Below are 17,514 nucleotides of genomic sequence, written 5' to 3'. Positions count from 1 at the left end.
CTATGCGGCATGTACGGAGAAAGGTAAATACGAGATTGCTATTCCCTTTACGTGTGTGAATAGCAACCTTGCCAACGAGCTGCTGAGGTACATAGACTCAAGAGTTGGAAGGAACCATGAGGGTCCCCCCTAATCCAACGCAGAAATCTTTTGCCCAATGTGAGGCTTGAACCCACAACCCTGAGATTAAGAGTCTTGTGCTGTACCAACCGAGATAAACAGATGAAGATGATTTTGCCAGTGCCATTGTTACTGTAGCACAATTTGGAGGAATGAGGCAAGAGTCCTATACCTGCATTTGCCTTATATGGGAGTGAAGCGAGGTCTTCCTGATTGTAACAACTCAGGAATTACGTAAATTGCATTCCTTCAATAAAGTTGCCATTGAAAATTTTGCAGTACTTGTGAATTGCAGTCTTTTCACTTATTGAGAATAATTTTGAATTTTGAAGAAGTGTGCATGCACATGAAAACTCATACCAAGAACTAACTTAGTTGGTCTTTAAGGTGCTACTGGAAGGAATTTTTTTATTTTGACTATGGCAGACCAACACGGCTACCTATCTGTATTTGGACAGGCTTGTTATGGAAGCACTATTTCAGAACAATAGGTACACGTGTAGAAAGGTAGCTAAAATATTTTGTCTCCCACCCACCCCTCTATAGAGAGCCAGTCAGCTCAGTGCATAGCAGCTCAGGTGAGCGATCAGGGAAGACAGTTTTTACTACATTTTACTACCTTCCCAATAATAACCTCCCAAATTAGATCAATTTCCAGACTACTTTTCCTTCTTGTGGCTGGAGGATTATGTATACGTAACCTCTTTCCCCCAGCCCCAAGTTTTGTGTGTTCTACTGTGTCTGCAAAAGTTAAGGTGGCAATAAGGAGGCATTGTTTTAGAAGCTGTTTGAGAGCTCAAGAATTCAGCAATACTTCATTCAGGTGAGTCATTTAAGAACCATTGGCTTTTTAATATTTATTGAAAAATGTGAACCACTCATAACAAAAGGTTAAAAACCTACAGCAATAAATACATCAAACATATCTAAGAACATATCAACAAATTGGCACAGAAATGTAAACTTTAAGGGACCCAGGTATTAAAATGGAATATTTAAAGCAAATTCCCTCCTGTATTAAAAAAGGGAAGGACTTACAAATTCTCATTAGTAAAAGAATTAGAAAACTGCTTTTCTTTAAAAAAAGGAAAGAAAGCAATTTTAGCTTTACAGCCTCTTTAATAAATGTGGTCAACTTTACAAAAAAATTAACACACAAGGCAGTGATATGGCTGCAAATCCCAGCCTAGAGAATTCCATCTTTCAGAACTTGGAACCCACTAGGTATATGCCACAATGCTTCCTTTGTCACCCTGCTATTCCAGCTGTGGTTGCAAGCCCCATCATAGTAAGGAAACAAGAATAGTAGACAATGCTATTAAAAGCAGTGAGCAGTGATCCCATTCTGAGAGGATGCGGAAAGAGTATTGCAAAGTGCCTGGTAATGCCTCAGGGCTGGATCTCACATCCCTGAAAAAACTCACAGCCTTACTTGCATTTCAACCTGTCGTTAAAGAGTAAAAATAATTCAGTGCTTGTAAGATGGCAATTCAGTTTAGACAAAAATGAACATGCTTTCCAAGTTGTTTTGAAAATACACCTACACACTCAACATCAAACTCCCTTACACTATATCTATTAAAGCGCCACCCTTTCATGCTGAAAAACTACAACATCAATGCAATAAATCCTCACAACACCCTAGTATGGCAAATTACATCAGCTAGAAAGAAGGGAGCAGAAAGAGAATTAAAACAACGTTCTTGTGGCAACTTCAAAGTATATCTGATTTCAGCCACACACCTATGTATTAAAATAAGTTCAGTGCTCAGAATTCTTGCTGATTTCACCCCCCCCCCAAAAAAAAACCTCACCATGGACTTTTGGTTTCAATATATTAATCTCTGCGTTTATGGAACTATCAAGACTCTCCTTTGCAGGAAAACATCACATCCATATTTACATAGAAATAATGGGATAGCTTTTTAAAGTGCTTTTCTGTGTTATTTGCTGTAACCCATCTATGCGGAAAACCCAAATTCCATGCAATTAAAAACATAAAATAAAGGCAACTGTTCAATCACCCTATTCATTCTGATATCTGAAGTAAGCAGATTACCGGTAATAAAGTGGGTGGCCGGAGAGATTTTTCCCTAGAAAAGTTCATATGGAACTATGGATGCTCAATTATGTTCTTTCCAGTGCTTTTTTCTGGGGGAACACAAACCACTAAACATTTTGTGAATCTTTGTACTTTTGTCCATTTATTATATTTATTTTTTTCTGATCTGAACTATAAAATAGTGATTTTCTTGAGTCAAAATGAGAGTACCCCTAAACATTTTTTTAAAGAAAAAAAGGTCTGGTTCTTTCTATTCAACTCCTATCACAACGGGCATTACAGGAGCTATCAAACTGTGGGTGATCAGATTGTTTGTGTTGCGCACACATGCGGACTCACCCTAGAAGTGCCACAGGACTGCTACTTGCAAAACTTTCAACTAACTGAAGTGCTTTAAAATCAGGATCTAGTGGTCTTCCTAGATCCTAGATTTGCTTTCAAAAGATGCCAAAGTCATGCACTTTATGAAATAGGGCCTATTCTACAGTACATAATCATGTGTGATACACACACACACACACACACACACATATATGAAATACTCTCAAGTAAGTCCTCTCTATACATGAGAGCAAATCCCAATGAATTAAAAAATACATAGGATCAGACTGTCAGTGGGGTAGATGGGAAGTGTGTCAATCTAACCTTCAGCCCAAGTTAACGTTAGAATTCTTTCGTTTGCCGCAAACTTGTGAAATGCCCCAAACATTCCCTAGTGAATAGCACCCCTAGCAATGCTTGTAACAGAGTGAGAAGAACTGATGGAGCTGCATTTGGGTTTTGGAATACAGTATTCTGCTGTAGTATCACCTGATAATGTGTCTCCTGAGATAAATAATGACTGAGTTAAGAGCTTTTCAAACATAAAAAAGCTCTCTCAAATACCACGTTTTGCTATATGCTTCAAATTCACCTCATTAGAGACTTGACCAGTTTTCTTAATGCAAGTTGAAAAAGTACCAAAGGAGTAGTCAAAACTATCAAAAAGGAATATAAAAGTAGGTCAGCAGAGTGAATAGCAGCTTTTTCCTGTTGTCTGAAAGCAATCCAGTTAAATCACCAAGCCATCACCTTTAACAGTTCTCTTCCAAGTTCTCTCATAATTCCTCGAGGTCAGTTAAATCCACCACTACTTTCAGGAAGAGCGTATCATCTCTGATGTATGTATTCTTCACATTTTCGAGCACAGTATGAGCAACAAACCGAGGACACCCTGAGGCAACATTCATCTCTCCTTCAGGTCTCTTGAAGCTGCTGCTGTGAGGGTCGGCTTTAAAGGTTTCTGTTATGTGATGTTTCTTCCCACTTTGGTCCAGAAGCATAAGTGTGACCTTTTGCTTGAAAGGCCACGGTAACAACGAATCAAACTCTCCTCTCATCACTACAAAGTACAAGGAAACGTGAGTGCCCTTTCCTGAACCATCCCCATTCAGGTATGCTCTGGCAGACAACCTGTACCCACAGCGGCTGGTGTAAAAAGGCTGGCTGACTACAGAGGGACAGAGTCCTTCCATAGCCTCTTTTTTCTTCATCTTGTAGTCGACAATTTTCCAGATCAGTTTCCCATTGTAACTTGTCCCTTCTAGAAGTTTAAACCGTTCTTCGTTTTTGTTAAGTTGTGCCCTGTGGATACTGAGATGGACATCATGTTGGTTGGACAAGTCTTCCAGAACAACTAAGAGAAAGAAATGTGGGGAGATAAGAGAGGGTTACATACAGAGACTTACAGAGTTTGTATTAGACATCATTTTTACATACTTAACATCTAACTATCTAGAGCAGTGAGGGCCAAACTTGGGACTACAACTCCCATCATCCCTAGCTAACAGGACCAGTGGTCAGGAATGATGGGAACTGTAGTCCTAAAACAGCTGGAGGGCTAAGTTTGGCCATCACTGATCTAGAGCAACTGTTCAGAGCCTGGCAATAACAGCTCCACTTCTTGTGATGCAACCTATTTTTTTCTGCAGATTGGGGGCAACGCTGAAGTCAGTGGTCTGTCCGTTTTTAGTAGGATACATGGATTTGGATTCCAAACTCTTTGACATGCAAACCTCTTGTAAAAAAAAAAAACTTAAAAGAGGAAGAGCACAACCCCTTCCATGCTTAACCCCTCCCTCCCCAAAAGACCAGCAACATAACAATTCAAGCACTGGCTCTCTTTAATCCCAAAGGAGAGCACATAGGGAACGCAGGAGACCAGTGTGCCCCTAGGTAACTATGTGGTTTGCTGAGAAAAGTACATAAATAAACTTGTAAAAGCCTCAACTCCCCTCAATGGCGTTTTTAAATTTTAGATCTTAAGTAAACTAGACTAGCTTACTACCCCCATAACACCAAAACACTTTAGGAAGAGAAGAATCCCCAAGGTACCTAAACGCTGCTCGTATGACTCCAGGAAAGCAACCTTTTGCTTTATATTATCAATGGTCTCCAGAAGTGGTCTCAGGCTGAATTTACTCTGCTGCTGATTTGCCATCTGCACCAGCTGTCTCACTTGTGTTTCCAGGCAGGCAGACTTATCAATGTGAATTGCCAAAGTCTTCAGTGAGATGGGGATGAGAGAGAAGGGAGAAGACATGCAATTTTAAAACAAAATTGAAGAAGACAACCTAATATTACAAATTGTTTATTAAAGTCTTCTGTCATTGACTGCATTTCCCTCCTCAAGAGTTTTTCCAAAGGTTTCTTTTCAGTTAGGATCATAAATCGTCTATCGTCACGATCTCAATTGCGCAAGCCGAAAAAGTCCAATGGCTTTGTCTTGCACAAATAGTTTTCTATCCCCTGGTCCTCTTTGTTTACTCCCACATTTCATGGTTGATGCTATGTCTGCAGCAATGATCTTTGCCAATGGTTTCAGGATATTTCCTTCCTTCCTCACTGCAATCTCAACTGTTGTGACAGTTTTAACCCTTCTGCTTTAGTACCATGCCATGGTATAGCTTTAACAACGTGCTTGTTCCTAGTGCCCTTCTTCCACCCCATTGCTAAAACTTAGATTGGGAGGTTCTTGGAGATTTACACTTGTTTGTTATTTTGTTGGTTTATGGAATTCTCAAGTTACATATCCCAAACTGTACTTTTCTGCATTTCATTTCTTTCTGACTTCACTGTTTGCAGTCCATCTCCCCACAGGAAGATGAATATATGCTAATCAGGAAAACATTTAATTGGGGGGACCATAGATTGCAAAACTTATGATATAATACATTTGTTAAGTCCTTAATGTGCCATAAGTCTCCAATGTTTCTTCTCACTTATTGAGCTGCATAAATGTTTTTATCAAGAGCATGCAAACTTCAATTTTGTATCCCAGTTATGTGGGTTTCACCCAATGCATGCAGGCCACAATCACCACACATGTGCAATTTGAAAGCACAGAGGGGTGGGAATCCATTTTTGCTTTCAGCATGCGAATGAACTATGAAAACAAAATGGAAATGATGCCCAGGCTAAGCAGAGCCAGAAAACCTCACATTTTAAGCTGATTCTAGCACAGCACAGGCAGTATCTCCACAAAGATACTGTTGTGTTTTCTTTGAAGCAGCAACTCTGTTAGGAAGGAGGGTGGGATTACCTGAGTGCTTGCCAGTAAATTGCTATTTTTACCGTACAGCTGTGTAAACTGCCTGAAATCTCTCTCACACTTCTTAATCGTGTCTGCTAGCTGCTGTATTTCTCTCTCTTTGTGTTCAAGATTGTTATAAAGGTCGGAGATCTACAAAATGAAATGTGAAGGTGTAAATTCAACATGTTATTTTTAAAAAGACACAAAAACTGATAAAAAAAACAACTGAATTATGAAGCAAGGATTATATTCAGCTAATGCTCAAAGTAGACCCATGTTAGTTATGTCTAACTCAGAACAGAGCTAATAACACTGAATACAACCCAGAGGGTTTGCTCAGATGTTAAGAGATGGACAAGCTAAGTAACAGCCCAAGGATAATTCCCACAATCACTTTCAACTGGGTCAGTTTTTAACTTGTGATCCACACAGACCCAACAACCAAGTATGGTAGCCCACCAGAGGCTTAACAATCTCTCTGTTTTTGTTCACTGCCTAGGACTATGACAGATTGATTTTGCCTCAGCTGCAACAAAACATGTCTGTCCTGCATTGATTTCTACAGCCACAGCAGGCACTGTGACTCTCCCATAGTTTGACTTCACCCATGAAGGCACACTCCCCCACTGTCTCCCAAGGCAGACACATGCCAACAAGGACACCCTGGAAAGTTTACAGTGTGTACAATTCCCCACCCCACCCCTGCACTGATGCATGCTATACGCATCAATAGCAACAGAAAAAGTGGTAGCCAACAATCAAAACCCATTGTTTCTAGGGTGTGGTTCAAACATGCATCAATGAGTACCATGCTGCTAGATTCAGAAGATTTTTCTTTCCTAAGAAAAGTGACACCTAACCTCACAGTGACACAGTAGAACACACACTCACGCGCGCGCACACACACGCACACACAACAGTTTCTGCATGGTATGAGGAACTGAATCATGCTTTCCTGTTTCAAGCCAACTTTCTAAAGTTCATCTTATTCAAATGAAGGATCACTACACATTATAAATGTTGGAAGGTACCAAATGGCCCCTAACACATAAACACCCTTCAGAGAACAATAAGGGTGCCAAAAGCACTGCACAAATAAAACTGAAGCAGATATATGGAAGATTAGTGTTACTACTCGCCCTTTCTTCACACAAAAGCTTTCACTGTACCCAGACTTTAACGTAATAATAACAACAGTACTGCAATCATATGGAAATGCAAAGGGAAGGGGCCTTCAAAGGGGGAGAAGGGGACTTTTTGCATGTAATAATAAAAAAAGATAACTGTCAAGCTACAGATTCTGAATTAGCAACATTTTTTTGCCCAGGGCTCCAGACTTCTGTCTGCATCTATATTTTCGACCAAACCTCATCCTTCCTTCTAGTTTGCTACATGAAAAAGTACTTGAGGCAAATTACCTTCTTGCTAATTTGCATACTCCCTTCTGCAAAGTGCTACTGTGAATCTGTAATGAGGGTATGTAAAAGATGTGTGGATGTGTGGTTCCTCCGCTCCCAACTAGCTACTGTGTGTGTGGGCAATTGTCCCCCAAAAGATCTCACAAGCAGTAGTAATTTCTCCAAAATTAGCAAATTGCACAAGTACATGTGTAAGACACTTGTGGAACTAAGGGAAGTTTAGCCTCTTTTGAACCTCTTTGAATTTTTAGAACTGTCGCTTGTTTCCACTTAGACGCTGAAGGGTTTGGGAGGAAATGCCATGCTATACCTGATCTTCCAGCTTTGAGTTCTTATCTAAGATTTGAAGCATATGTTCTCTTAGGTACATATTTTCATGTTCTGAAAGTTTTCCTCTTTTAATCTAAAATGAGAATATAAACATGTAGTGAGAACAAAGCTAACCTGACACATTATAAACTGAACAGATTTAAAATCATTCTAAAGCAAAAAAAAAATCAAATCAAAACAAAACAAAACATAACAAGGGGAAAATCTCAGCAGGGATATTCTGAAAAAATTAAACCAGAGGAACAAAAAAAGGAGGATGAAGCAGAAAGGGACACTACTGTAGGACCATGGATGATTGCATTACAATACCTTTGTAGAACAGCCATACTTTTTATAAGGACAATCAATTTTCACCTCCGGACATATTACGACATGCTCTTCTACCTGCAAATATTAACAAGTTTTAAATCACACATTAATTATAGGTGAAGAAGGTTTGTGCGTTATGACCTTTGTTTCCTGCAAAAGAAGTACAAAAAGGAACTAGATTATATTCTCTGCATCGTCACCAAATCTAGTCATGGACAATGACAATAACAAAGCAGTCCACAGATGCTACTTTGTGCTCTTACATTATGCATGGTGGCAATGTCACATAATTACTAACATGAAGAAGGGCGGCAGAGACTAGCAACAGCTAGGGACTATTTTGCTCTTCTCTCAACAACACTGTTATCTTGCAATGAAATGAAAATAACATTGTACCTCTTTTGTCAGAATTATCTGTGGGCAGCCATGAGGACAAATCAAGGGATAATCGGGACAATCTGTTCTCTCGTGAGTCTGAAAACACATTGGGAAATCTGTTATTCAAGAGAAATGAAGAGGTTGGTTCTACTTAACACAAACCCAAAAGGCAGAAGCAATCATGTTGACCATCCACTAGGAAACGACAGTGCAAGTCCAACTGAAATGAACAATAGCGCTTTTCCAAGCACTCCTGCGCACTTTCCATCACTCCAAGGGTGGGGGGGGGGAAGAGGAGGAATGCACAATGCTCCAGTTGATTGTGGTTTTCTTATATAAGGTAGGCATTTCTAACCTGCTGCATATTACAGACTTATTGTCATTACATCCCTCCCCGATTTTTATTTATTTATTTATTGCTTCTCATCTCTCTCTCTCTTCTACAGTGGAATAAAAAGTAAATGGCCCATGTCTAGAAATATGCACAGACAATTCAATCTGAGCTTATTGGCCTGCAACCAACACACCACAGCAGCCTGGGACTTGCAATGCTACACCTAACACAGATATAACAGAGAAACAGAAGTGCATGTTATCATCGTAGTTTAAGCTCTTCAAGGCTGTGACAGAAAGAAGAGGGAGAGCAATATATATATGAGATTGCTGATATATATAGAGAGGGAAGAGTCACATTTAGGGTTTTCCACCGTGTTTTGGAGACATTTTTACTAACATTTTACCTTTAAATCAATTGAAGTCACAGGCTGTTTGCAGTACTGGCACAGTTCCTTCCGATAGCTGCACTGCAAACCTAGGTGTTCTTGCAAATCCTTCCGAATAACTTTTTCACAACATCCTTCATTAGTGCACTGCACGCTTTCGAACAAACACTGTTGTAGGTGATCCTGTAAAGCAGAACCACGTACTACCATATATTACCTGCATCATAAACATCACCATAGTATGTACAGGAGGCACATAAAACATGCCGCATTTTGGGATCTGCAAGGAAGGTCAGATGTCTCTCTAAAAACCCCATAGTCAACAACATTGTGCCTATATTCAGTTGGTTTCTTGCACCTTTGGGCGCACAATCATGGGGTAATGCAGTGAGCCACAGCTTCCCAATAAAGCATTTGTTGTGGGGACAGTCACATCTCTCTCTTCCTCCATAAACCTCTGCCTTTTCCTGTCGCATTGCCATGCACAAATCCTTCTTCTTCTTCTTCTTCTTCTGTTGTTGTTGTTGGTTTCAGAGTCCTGCTTCCTTCTACTATGCTCTTTTAAAATGTGAGGGTTTTTTTTGGGGGGGGGGGTTATTGGGTTGTTGTTTTTATTTTGATTATGTATTTTGTGGTTTTATATTTTGATTTTATTCTGTGAACCGCTCTGAGACCTCCGGGTATATTCTAATTCTAATAATAATAACAGCAACAACAACAACAGGAAAAGCTGGGGTAGAGCATCCATCTTGTATACAGAAGGTCCCAAGTTCAATCCCTGGCGTTTCCTGGTTGGGCTGGGAGGAACCCCTGTCTGAAACCCTGGAGAGCTGCTGCCAGCCAGAGTGGACAGTACTGAGCTACATGGACCAATGGACTGACTCAATATAAGGCAGCTTCTGATGTATTCATCTAATTAATTTCCTCCTTCTTCTCCCCCTGTGCTGTCCCCAAATCTGCCCCAGAGGGTTACTGTTCCATTATTCTACAGATTGTATTATTCTATATCCATTATTCTAAGTTGAGATTCCTATATTGCAGGGGGCTGGACTAGATGACTCTCAGCGTCCCTTCCATCTCTGCCTACAAAACATTTGCCTTAAGACCACACCGGTTTCTACCTAGGCATGTTCCTAGGCTTTTACACTCTGCTGTAAAGAAGCCCCCCCCCCCACTTTTAGATGCCCCAAATGCCAATATAAAGCACGTCTGGCACAATTAAGACAAGTTTCTTTTCTGTTCTTCCCTTTTGAGAAGAACACACAAATTTAATGCACAAATGGATAAAATGGTGTGTGTGTGTGTACCATGTACAGCACCTTGAGCATCTTGGGGTGTGTGGGAAGGTGGCTTATAAATGAAATAAATACCGTATTTTTCGCTCTATAGGACGCACCGGACCATAGGAGGGGGAGAACAGGGGAAAAAAAATTCTCCCCCTCTCTGCTCAGCGCCCCTTCAGCGAAGCAGCAGGAGAAATGGAGCCCCTTCCATTTCTCCTCCTGCTTCACTGAAGGGGCGCTACGCAGAGGGAAAACTGTGCAGTGCCTCTCCAGCGAAGCGAAGCCTGGAGAGCAAGAGTGATCAGTTTGCACCGACCCCTCTCGCTCTCCAGGCTTCAGGCGGCCATCCGCAAGCCTTTGGAGCACGGCGGGAACTCCTGCTGCGCTCCGAAGGCTTGCAGATAGCTGCCTGAAGCCCCCGGAGCGCAGCGGGAGTTCCCTGCACTCCAGGGGCTTCAAGGGCTTCAGCGAAAGCATTGCGAAGCCTCCGGAGCGTGGGAGGAGCTCTCCCTCTGCGTTTCGGAGGCTTCGCGTTGCTATCGCTGAAGCCAAGGAGCCTGCATTCACTCCCTAGGACGCACACACATTTCCCCTTCATTTTTGGAGGGGAAAAAGTGCTTCCTATAGAGCAAAAAATATGGTAAGCTGTGGGTGGAAAAGCTAAATTACTAGCATCCAATGTTCTTGCTCACTACTGCCTGATTTATAAATCCATGTGCATAACATCAAGTGGTAGGATCACAGAAGCTGCACTGTTCACCTTGAATTTGCAGGGATTGGATGGGAAGAATATAGATGCTTCATGCCCCCCCCTCCTATGCCCTCAATACACATTTGGCAGGGTCAAAGCCAACGGCCTGCCTTTTTTCCACAACCACAGGAGATCTATTTAACAGGGGGAGAGAGAAAAAAACTGAGGTACCAGTGAGGAAAACAAGTAGTTTAAGAGCAATGCAATATCAAGTCTTTTATTTGCAGTGCGTTCCCACCCACACAGGCTGACGCTTCTCATACTCATAATGGGAAAATATATATTATGTTTAAAAAAGTATATTAAAAAAGATAAGGGGGGAGTAGCTTTAGTAATAAGTGCAGTTGCTTCATGAAGGCAGAAAGACATAAAAACTTGGCTCAATTGATATTAAGAGTTGAGGAATGCAAACCTGATATCGCCCCAGAGACGTTTTCGCATTACAGGCTGGTGAATTTCTGCAAAACACTTGCAAATTGAGAACTTCCCTTTTACAGCAATTGTCTTTGAAAACCTAAATAAAAAGAGTATAAAAGCTTATTTCAAAGCACACACAGAAGGTCCATAATTCACTATAATCTTTTAAAACTTAATGAAAAGCCAGTCTTGCTACAGAGGAAATTACCGTATTTTTCGCTCTATAACACGCACCCGACCATAACACGCATGTAGTTTTTAGAGGAGGAAAATCCTTAGGCATGCCACCCGTAGGCATTCCCTCCATAACACGCACAGACATTTCCCCTTACTTTCTAGGAGGAAAAAAGTGAGTGTTATGGTGCAAAAAACACGGTATGTGATAAACAAGTTTCCAGTGTTGAAGTTTGGGGAGTGAGGTTAATGCTAGTTTCAAATGCTAGAAGGGTCTAGAGGAGAGAGAGTAACTAGGCATCAGATGATCATAAATTATATCAAACAAACCCCTTGAACAGGAAGGATTACGCTGGTGAAGAAATCTCAGCTCTCCTCCTCCCAACACACAGAATATCCACCTCAAGTTCCATACACAGCTCCATCTTCTCTGTTATTCAGGTTGGTTGTCTTTGAGTTCTCTCCAACCTGCAACTGCCCTATTGTGGAGGTGGGTCAGAGACAGCAGCCTTCCGTTACTCAGACCCCACAGTTGGCAGGGGAGGCCTTTTTGGGGGTGCCGCCGGAGGTCAGATGCTGCTGACCTGTGAGAGGGCCATTTCAGTGTCAGTTTCCCATTTGGAGAATTGCCCTCCCTGTTCAGGTGTGCTTCTCTCACCAACTGTTGACTTAGGAGAAGTTTTTAAAACGTTCCTATTTACCCAGGCACCTGTCAATCCTGAAAATCGCTGGTTTCCAGAATGTTTTAAGCCGACTTCAAAATTTATGATTACTGATGTGTTTGCTACCATGGATAAAGGGCAGGAAATAAACTGAACGAACAGATAATTTTTCCACCCCTACAGTAGTTGCAGTTTTATTTTCTGGGCATGAGGTCAAAGTGGTGGCTTTCAGCTACAAACCCTAAATGGCTTGAGATAGTATCTATTTTACAGGAAATGCCTCACCTCATAATACAGATCAGGATCCTAAAGATCAGCCCAAAAGGCTCTTGACTGTGTTAGCATGATGTGAAATCTTAACAGGAAGGGCTGGTAGGAAGCCATAAACTTGCTTCACAATTGTAAAACTCACTTTCCCCTAAAAACAGGAGTAGGAGGGGAAATAGATCTGGCCATTCCTGAGAGCTCTGGATTTCCAAGTTTGTTCTCCATGTTTTGATGATTAAAATTATTTAAACATTCTGGTATAAAAATCTCATTGGGCTCCAAACTTGAATAGGTTCTTCACGTACATTCAAATAATACTGCACACAAAACTGTTGAATCGATTGACTCCCCGCACCCTCCAAAGAATGTAAACATAAATTATTTTCTTACTTCATGTAGTTTTATTACTTCTTTGTCCACAGGACAGGTGGGTACAGCATTCAGTTCTCTAAAGAGATCAGAGGTTATATTTGGTTTTTTAAAAAATCTGCTCTGGGGAAAGGATCAAAATTATATGCCTATTATAGCTGGCCCATTAAATTCCAGTTTTATCTGAACAAAAGAATTATTTTTAAAATCCCTCATCTTGCTGCATATTAGACCGGTGCCGATTTCAGCATACCCTTTTCTCAAAAATGTCCTCCTCACCCATTTTAAATGATTCTAGAGTCTGTTGGCTACACTCGCAGCACCTCTTTAAATTGGAGTCCCACTGTCATGTTACCATACAGAGAGCTAAAGGGAAATTGCAAGAGGAAATTAAATTAACAAAGCCGGCAACCTAAGAAGTAGTTTAACTGAGCATTAAGTAATAACCGTCACATAAATTGAGAGCACATAAAAATGCTAAGAACTGTGCAGAAGAGGAAAAACTGAATAAAAATCAACATAGTGTCAAAGCAGTCCTGTTAAACAGGGGTGGGGAGTCCGTGGTTCTCTTGGTGTTGCTGGATTCTCAACAATCCTAGCTAGCATGGGCCGTGGTCAGGAATGATGGGAATTGTAGGAGAACAACATATGGAAGGCTGTAGGCTCCCCACCCAGTGTTAAACTATGTTATAGATCAGATATAAACAAAGGAAACTAGTGAGTCATTAAGCAAGGGCTGCTTCTTATTTATTTCATTTAAACCTGCCCTACACCACACTAGTGATCCCAGGGCATGGTACATCAATTATTACTTTCTCATCAATAAGTCTTAAAACCCACACAACACAATCCTATGCATATTTATTTAGTGCTCAGAGGTTCTTACTTCCATGTAAATGTGCACAGTCGTGCAGCATTAGGCTGCCATCCCACACCCCATTATCTTGGGAGTAAGCTTAACGGAAACAAATGAGAATTACTTCCAAGTAGACAAGCGTATGATTGAACGGTTAAGTGACACTTTATAATTACAGCGTCTCAATTTCACTCTAGAAAGTAACTGTGCAGGCATTTCAGAAAGGAAGGAACCAGTATGACTCTGAAGTGAAACTTAGGTGAATCAAAAGGGTGCTTTTACAAGACAGAGTTGAAGTTTCATTTTTAAATTTTTCTACATCTCTTCTCTACGGCAAAGCCACACCAAGCCTGCAGCACTTTAATATCACTGCTATAATTTTTCAAGCATTGGAAAGAGGGACTTCCCAGAAAGAAAAACCCACCAGCTTCTATGGGAAGCTGCAATAAGAAGCCTTATTTAAGATCACAATGCATCTAACATATGGACGTGAACCAGACAAAAGTGTATCCAATCCCCATTCATTTTACTGAAGAGCGAAGTATGTGTTTAAAGGGCCTCCATTGAAGTCAATGGTATTTCAGAATGTTTTAATATTGCACTGCTCATGCCTCAGATGTCCACAAAATTTTTTAAAAGTTGCCCTGGGAAAATGTGTTGACTAAAGCAAGAGGAAAACTAACACACCTTAGGATTATAGTAACGTGCTGTTCACATTGCTTGTGGAGTTGCAGGAATAATTAGGCTTGGCTGGGGTCCTCATTTGGCCCACAAATCTGTTTCCCCAAGCCACATCTATCAGCCCACACCCAACATAATGCTGGGATCCAATTCACTCAGGAATTCCGGAGTGTAGCTGATCCAGAGTTTGTGGCTGCAAACATTGCTTTTGCAGTAGGGATCTTCCTTTGAAGCACAGTTTGAGTTCAAGCTTTCCGGCAGAGGAAGAATCAGGAGCACATGGTTATTTCCTTTGAAGTTGGGTCACCTGACATTATGGTGCTGTCAAGTGACTGACAGGTGGGCAGCACTACTCACCTGCCAAAACGGTCTCCCAAAATGGGATCCTGTTCCCCAGCCCTCACACAAACACAATTTACATAGTTTTCAGGGATGGAAAGGGAGGGTTTGGATCTGAATGTAAGAGAAGGAAGGGACATTTCTTACCTCAGAGAGACTATGCAACGCTGGCAAAATCTGTGCCCACATCCCGTCTGGTGAGGATTGTGAAGGACCAGGTGGCAATAGGCACATTTGTATCGTTCTTCTACGATTTCCACAAACTGATAGTCGGCATTAGGCTCAAAGTCTAAGGAAATGGCACTGGTAGAATTCTGCCGAATGTAGAGATTTGCTAAGTTGCCTGCAAGGTCTTCAGCGGCCATGGGCATAGAGCTACAAACACAAGAATGAAGAGAGTGATGCTAGCTGAGAACCTATCATTATACTTTCCTCACATCTCAAGAGTATCAGGCTTGGAGCTACAAACAGCTCAATATGTACAGTCATGAGGGGAAAGGAAGCACACCCTCTTTGATTTCTGTGGTTCTTAATTATTGCCGATATTTGAATGGGTCTAAACTAATTTATTCTACCAGGGTGTATGTTTTACAGTATCACTCAGACATTAGCAGTGTGTGTGTGTGTGTGTGTGTGTGTATATATATATATATATATATATATATATATATATGCAGGTTTTGGTGTCTTCGGGTGTCTTCCCGTGTAAGAGTCGGGGTGTCTGTGCGACGTTTCGACGAGGTCTCACTCGTCATCTTCAGGCTGGTGCTTTCGGCTTCTTGTTACTGGAACAGAGCAGAGTCTGGTGTTTGAGTTCCTATAAATACTGTTGAGGGGTGTGGTGTATAGCCTCCAACGTTCTGGGCAGAGAGGAAGTTCCTAGATTAGTGTGCCTTTTCTTCTTTTGTTCCTTAATTACTTGAGGGATATCTTGGGTGATTTCATGAGTGATATTCTGAATATCACTGGGTGGGTCATTAAGTGTAGATTAGTTGCTAAAGCTTTCATGTCTTGACCTCTTGAGCTTGTGAAGAGTTTTTCTGAGAAGATGGCTGTGCTGCATTTAGTTGTGCTCTGGCTTGGCTTCGTGTATAGGGGCGAGCTATGGTTTTGTGCCTTGTGCCAGCCAGATCTGTGTAGGGATTGCAGGGGGGTGCAGCATCCGGAGGTGCCACTATAGTTTGGCTACTGGATGGAGTCTGTAATATGTCTGTGGAGAGGGTCTGGGTTTGGGTCTGGTGTGGTTGATTGGTGACGGCGTTCTGTGTGCCTCTGGTTCTGGTGTCGGTTTTTGTGGGGAGGGCTAATTTCCAGATGTCTGGCAGGCGGGACGTGTCGTCACGCTTGTTCATGTTGTGAGGGTGTTTCTCTATCTCGATGGCTTCCATGATTGTTCTCTTGTGGTGATGTTCCATGTTAAAGAGCAATTTGGAATCTGCAAAATTAATTTCGTGTCCTGTTTCTTTCATGTGTTGGAAAAGAGAGGAAGTTTTTTCTTCTTTTTTGACGGCATTCTTGTGTTCTGCGATACGTGCATTTATTCGTCTGTTTGTTTGTCCAATGTACGTGGCTGGGCAGACTTTGCAGGGTATTTCATAGACCCCTTGGTTTTCCAGCTGGATTTTGTCTTTTGGGTTTCTGAGGATATTGGCTATTTTTTGGTTGGTGCAGAAGGCTGTTTTGATATTGTGTTTATGGAGGATTTTGCTGATTTTGTCTGTAGTGCCCTTGATATAAGGAAGGAGGGCCATGCCATTGTTTTCTTCTGTGTCTTGGTTTTTGGGGGGTGTTTCTTTTTGGATTAGCTTCGTAACCCTGTTTTTCTGGTATCCATTGGCGATTAACACATTTGAGAGATTCTGTAACTCAGTTGTCAAGTGGTCTTTGTCACCCGAAGACACCAAAACCTGCATATATATATATATATACACACACGGACATTTTCTTCAGTTTGTGTTCAAAGGACACAGAATTCAAACGTGTGAGACAGGAAGCAAATGCTCTATGCTTATACTTTTATACGTTTCCTGCCTCAAACCCAAGTCCTAACATATGGCATTTAACTTTCCACACGCAAGTGGTTCTTAAAACCCACCCCACACATACTGTTCTACATCACTATCTTCTTAAAATGTCATTCAACACTGACAGGGACTGGGCACCTCAGAGATGAGATTTGAATGGGACAGCACAGCTCACGCTCTCTGCTTCTACATTAGCTGGGTTGTAGGTTGCCGGTGTTCCTTAATGAGATTTCCTCATTTAGGGGAAAGGAAGCAAGTCCAATGGAAGAGCATCTGTTTTGCACACAGGCGGTCCTGAGAACCATCTCCAGCATCTATAGGTAGGGTTGGAGATTTCCTCTCTGCCCGGAGAGTCACTAGTCTGCATATGTAAACTGACCACAGAATCTATGATTCTATGAGATGGACCAACAGACTGACTCAGTGTAACACAGCTTCCTATGCTCCTACTGTGAAGAAACACCATATTTTTCGCTCTATAAGACGCACCAGACCACAAGACACACCTAGTTTTTGGAGGAGGAAAACAAGAAAAAAATATTCTGAATCTCAGAAGCTAGAACAGCAAGAGGGATTGCTGCTTTCACTGCGCAGCGATCCCTCTTGCTGTTCTGGCTTCTGGGATAGCTGCGCAGCCTGCATTCACTCCATAAGACGCACACACATTTCTCCTTATTTTTTAAGAGGGAAAAAGTGAGTCTTAAAGAGCAAAAAATACGGTATAAGGCTGGAAGGGGGTAAGGGACTTTTTCCCTTCAGCAACTAGTAAGCTGACTCCCAA

At 41.5% G+C, this 17,514-nt stretch overlaps 1 protein-coding gene across 4 annotated transcripts in view; it reads right to left on the bottom strand.

Annotated features, from left to right (window-relative positions):
- Positions 1 to 962: 962 nt before the first annotated feature.
- Positions 963 to 17,514, bottom strand: part of TRAF5 (TNF receptor associated factor 5) — a 32,747-nt gene continuing 16,195 nt past the window's right edge. For all 4 annotated transcript variants that reach the window (XM_082217642.1, XM_082217643.1, XM_082217641.1 and 1 more), the window contains exons 2-11: positions 14,857 to 15,084; positions 12,855 to 12,912; positions 11,357 to 11,458; positions 8,929 to 9,093; positions 8,207 to 8,284; positions 7,811 to 7,885; positions 7,482 to 7,574; positions 5,763 to 5,903; positions 4,556 to 4,724; positions 963 to 3,857 (exon numbers count right to left, since the gene is read on the bottom strand). In XM_082217642.1, the coding sequence (XP_082073768.1) occupies positions 3,280 to 3,857; positions 4,556 to 4,724; positions 5,763 to 5,903; positions 7,482 to 7,574; positions 7,811 to 7,885; positions 8,207 to 8,284; positions 8,929 to 9,093; positions 11,357 to 11,458; positions 12,855 to 12,912; positions 14,857 to 15,080 (1,683 nt within the window). In that variant the 5' untranslated portion in view covers positions 15,081 to 15,084 and the 3' untranslated portion in view covers positions 963 to 3,279. The remainder of the gene's footprint in view (positions 3,858 to 4,555; positions 4,725 to 5,762; positions 5,904 to 7,481; positions 7,575 to 7,810; positions 7,886 to 8,206; positions 8,285 to 8,928; positions 9,094 to 11,356; positions 11,459 to 12,854; positions 12,913 to 14,856; positions 15,085 to 17,514) is intronic.

The sequence above is a fragment of the Podarcis vaucheri genome (assembly GCF_965113315.1).
Source record: "Podarcis vaucheri genome assembly, chromosome: 3".
NCBI lineage: Eukaryota > Metazoa > Chordata > Lepidosauria > Squamata > Lacertidae > Podarcis > Podarcis vaucheri.
The sequence above is the reverse complement of the archived record's forward strand: the minus strand, read 5'-3'. Positions and strand labels throughout refer to the sequence as shown.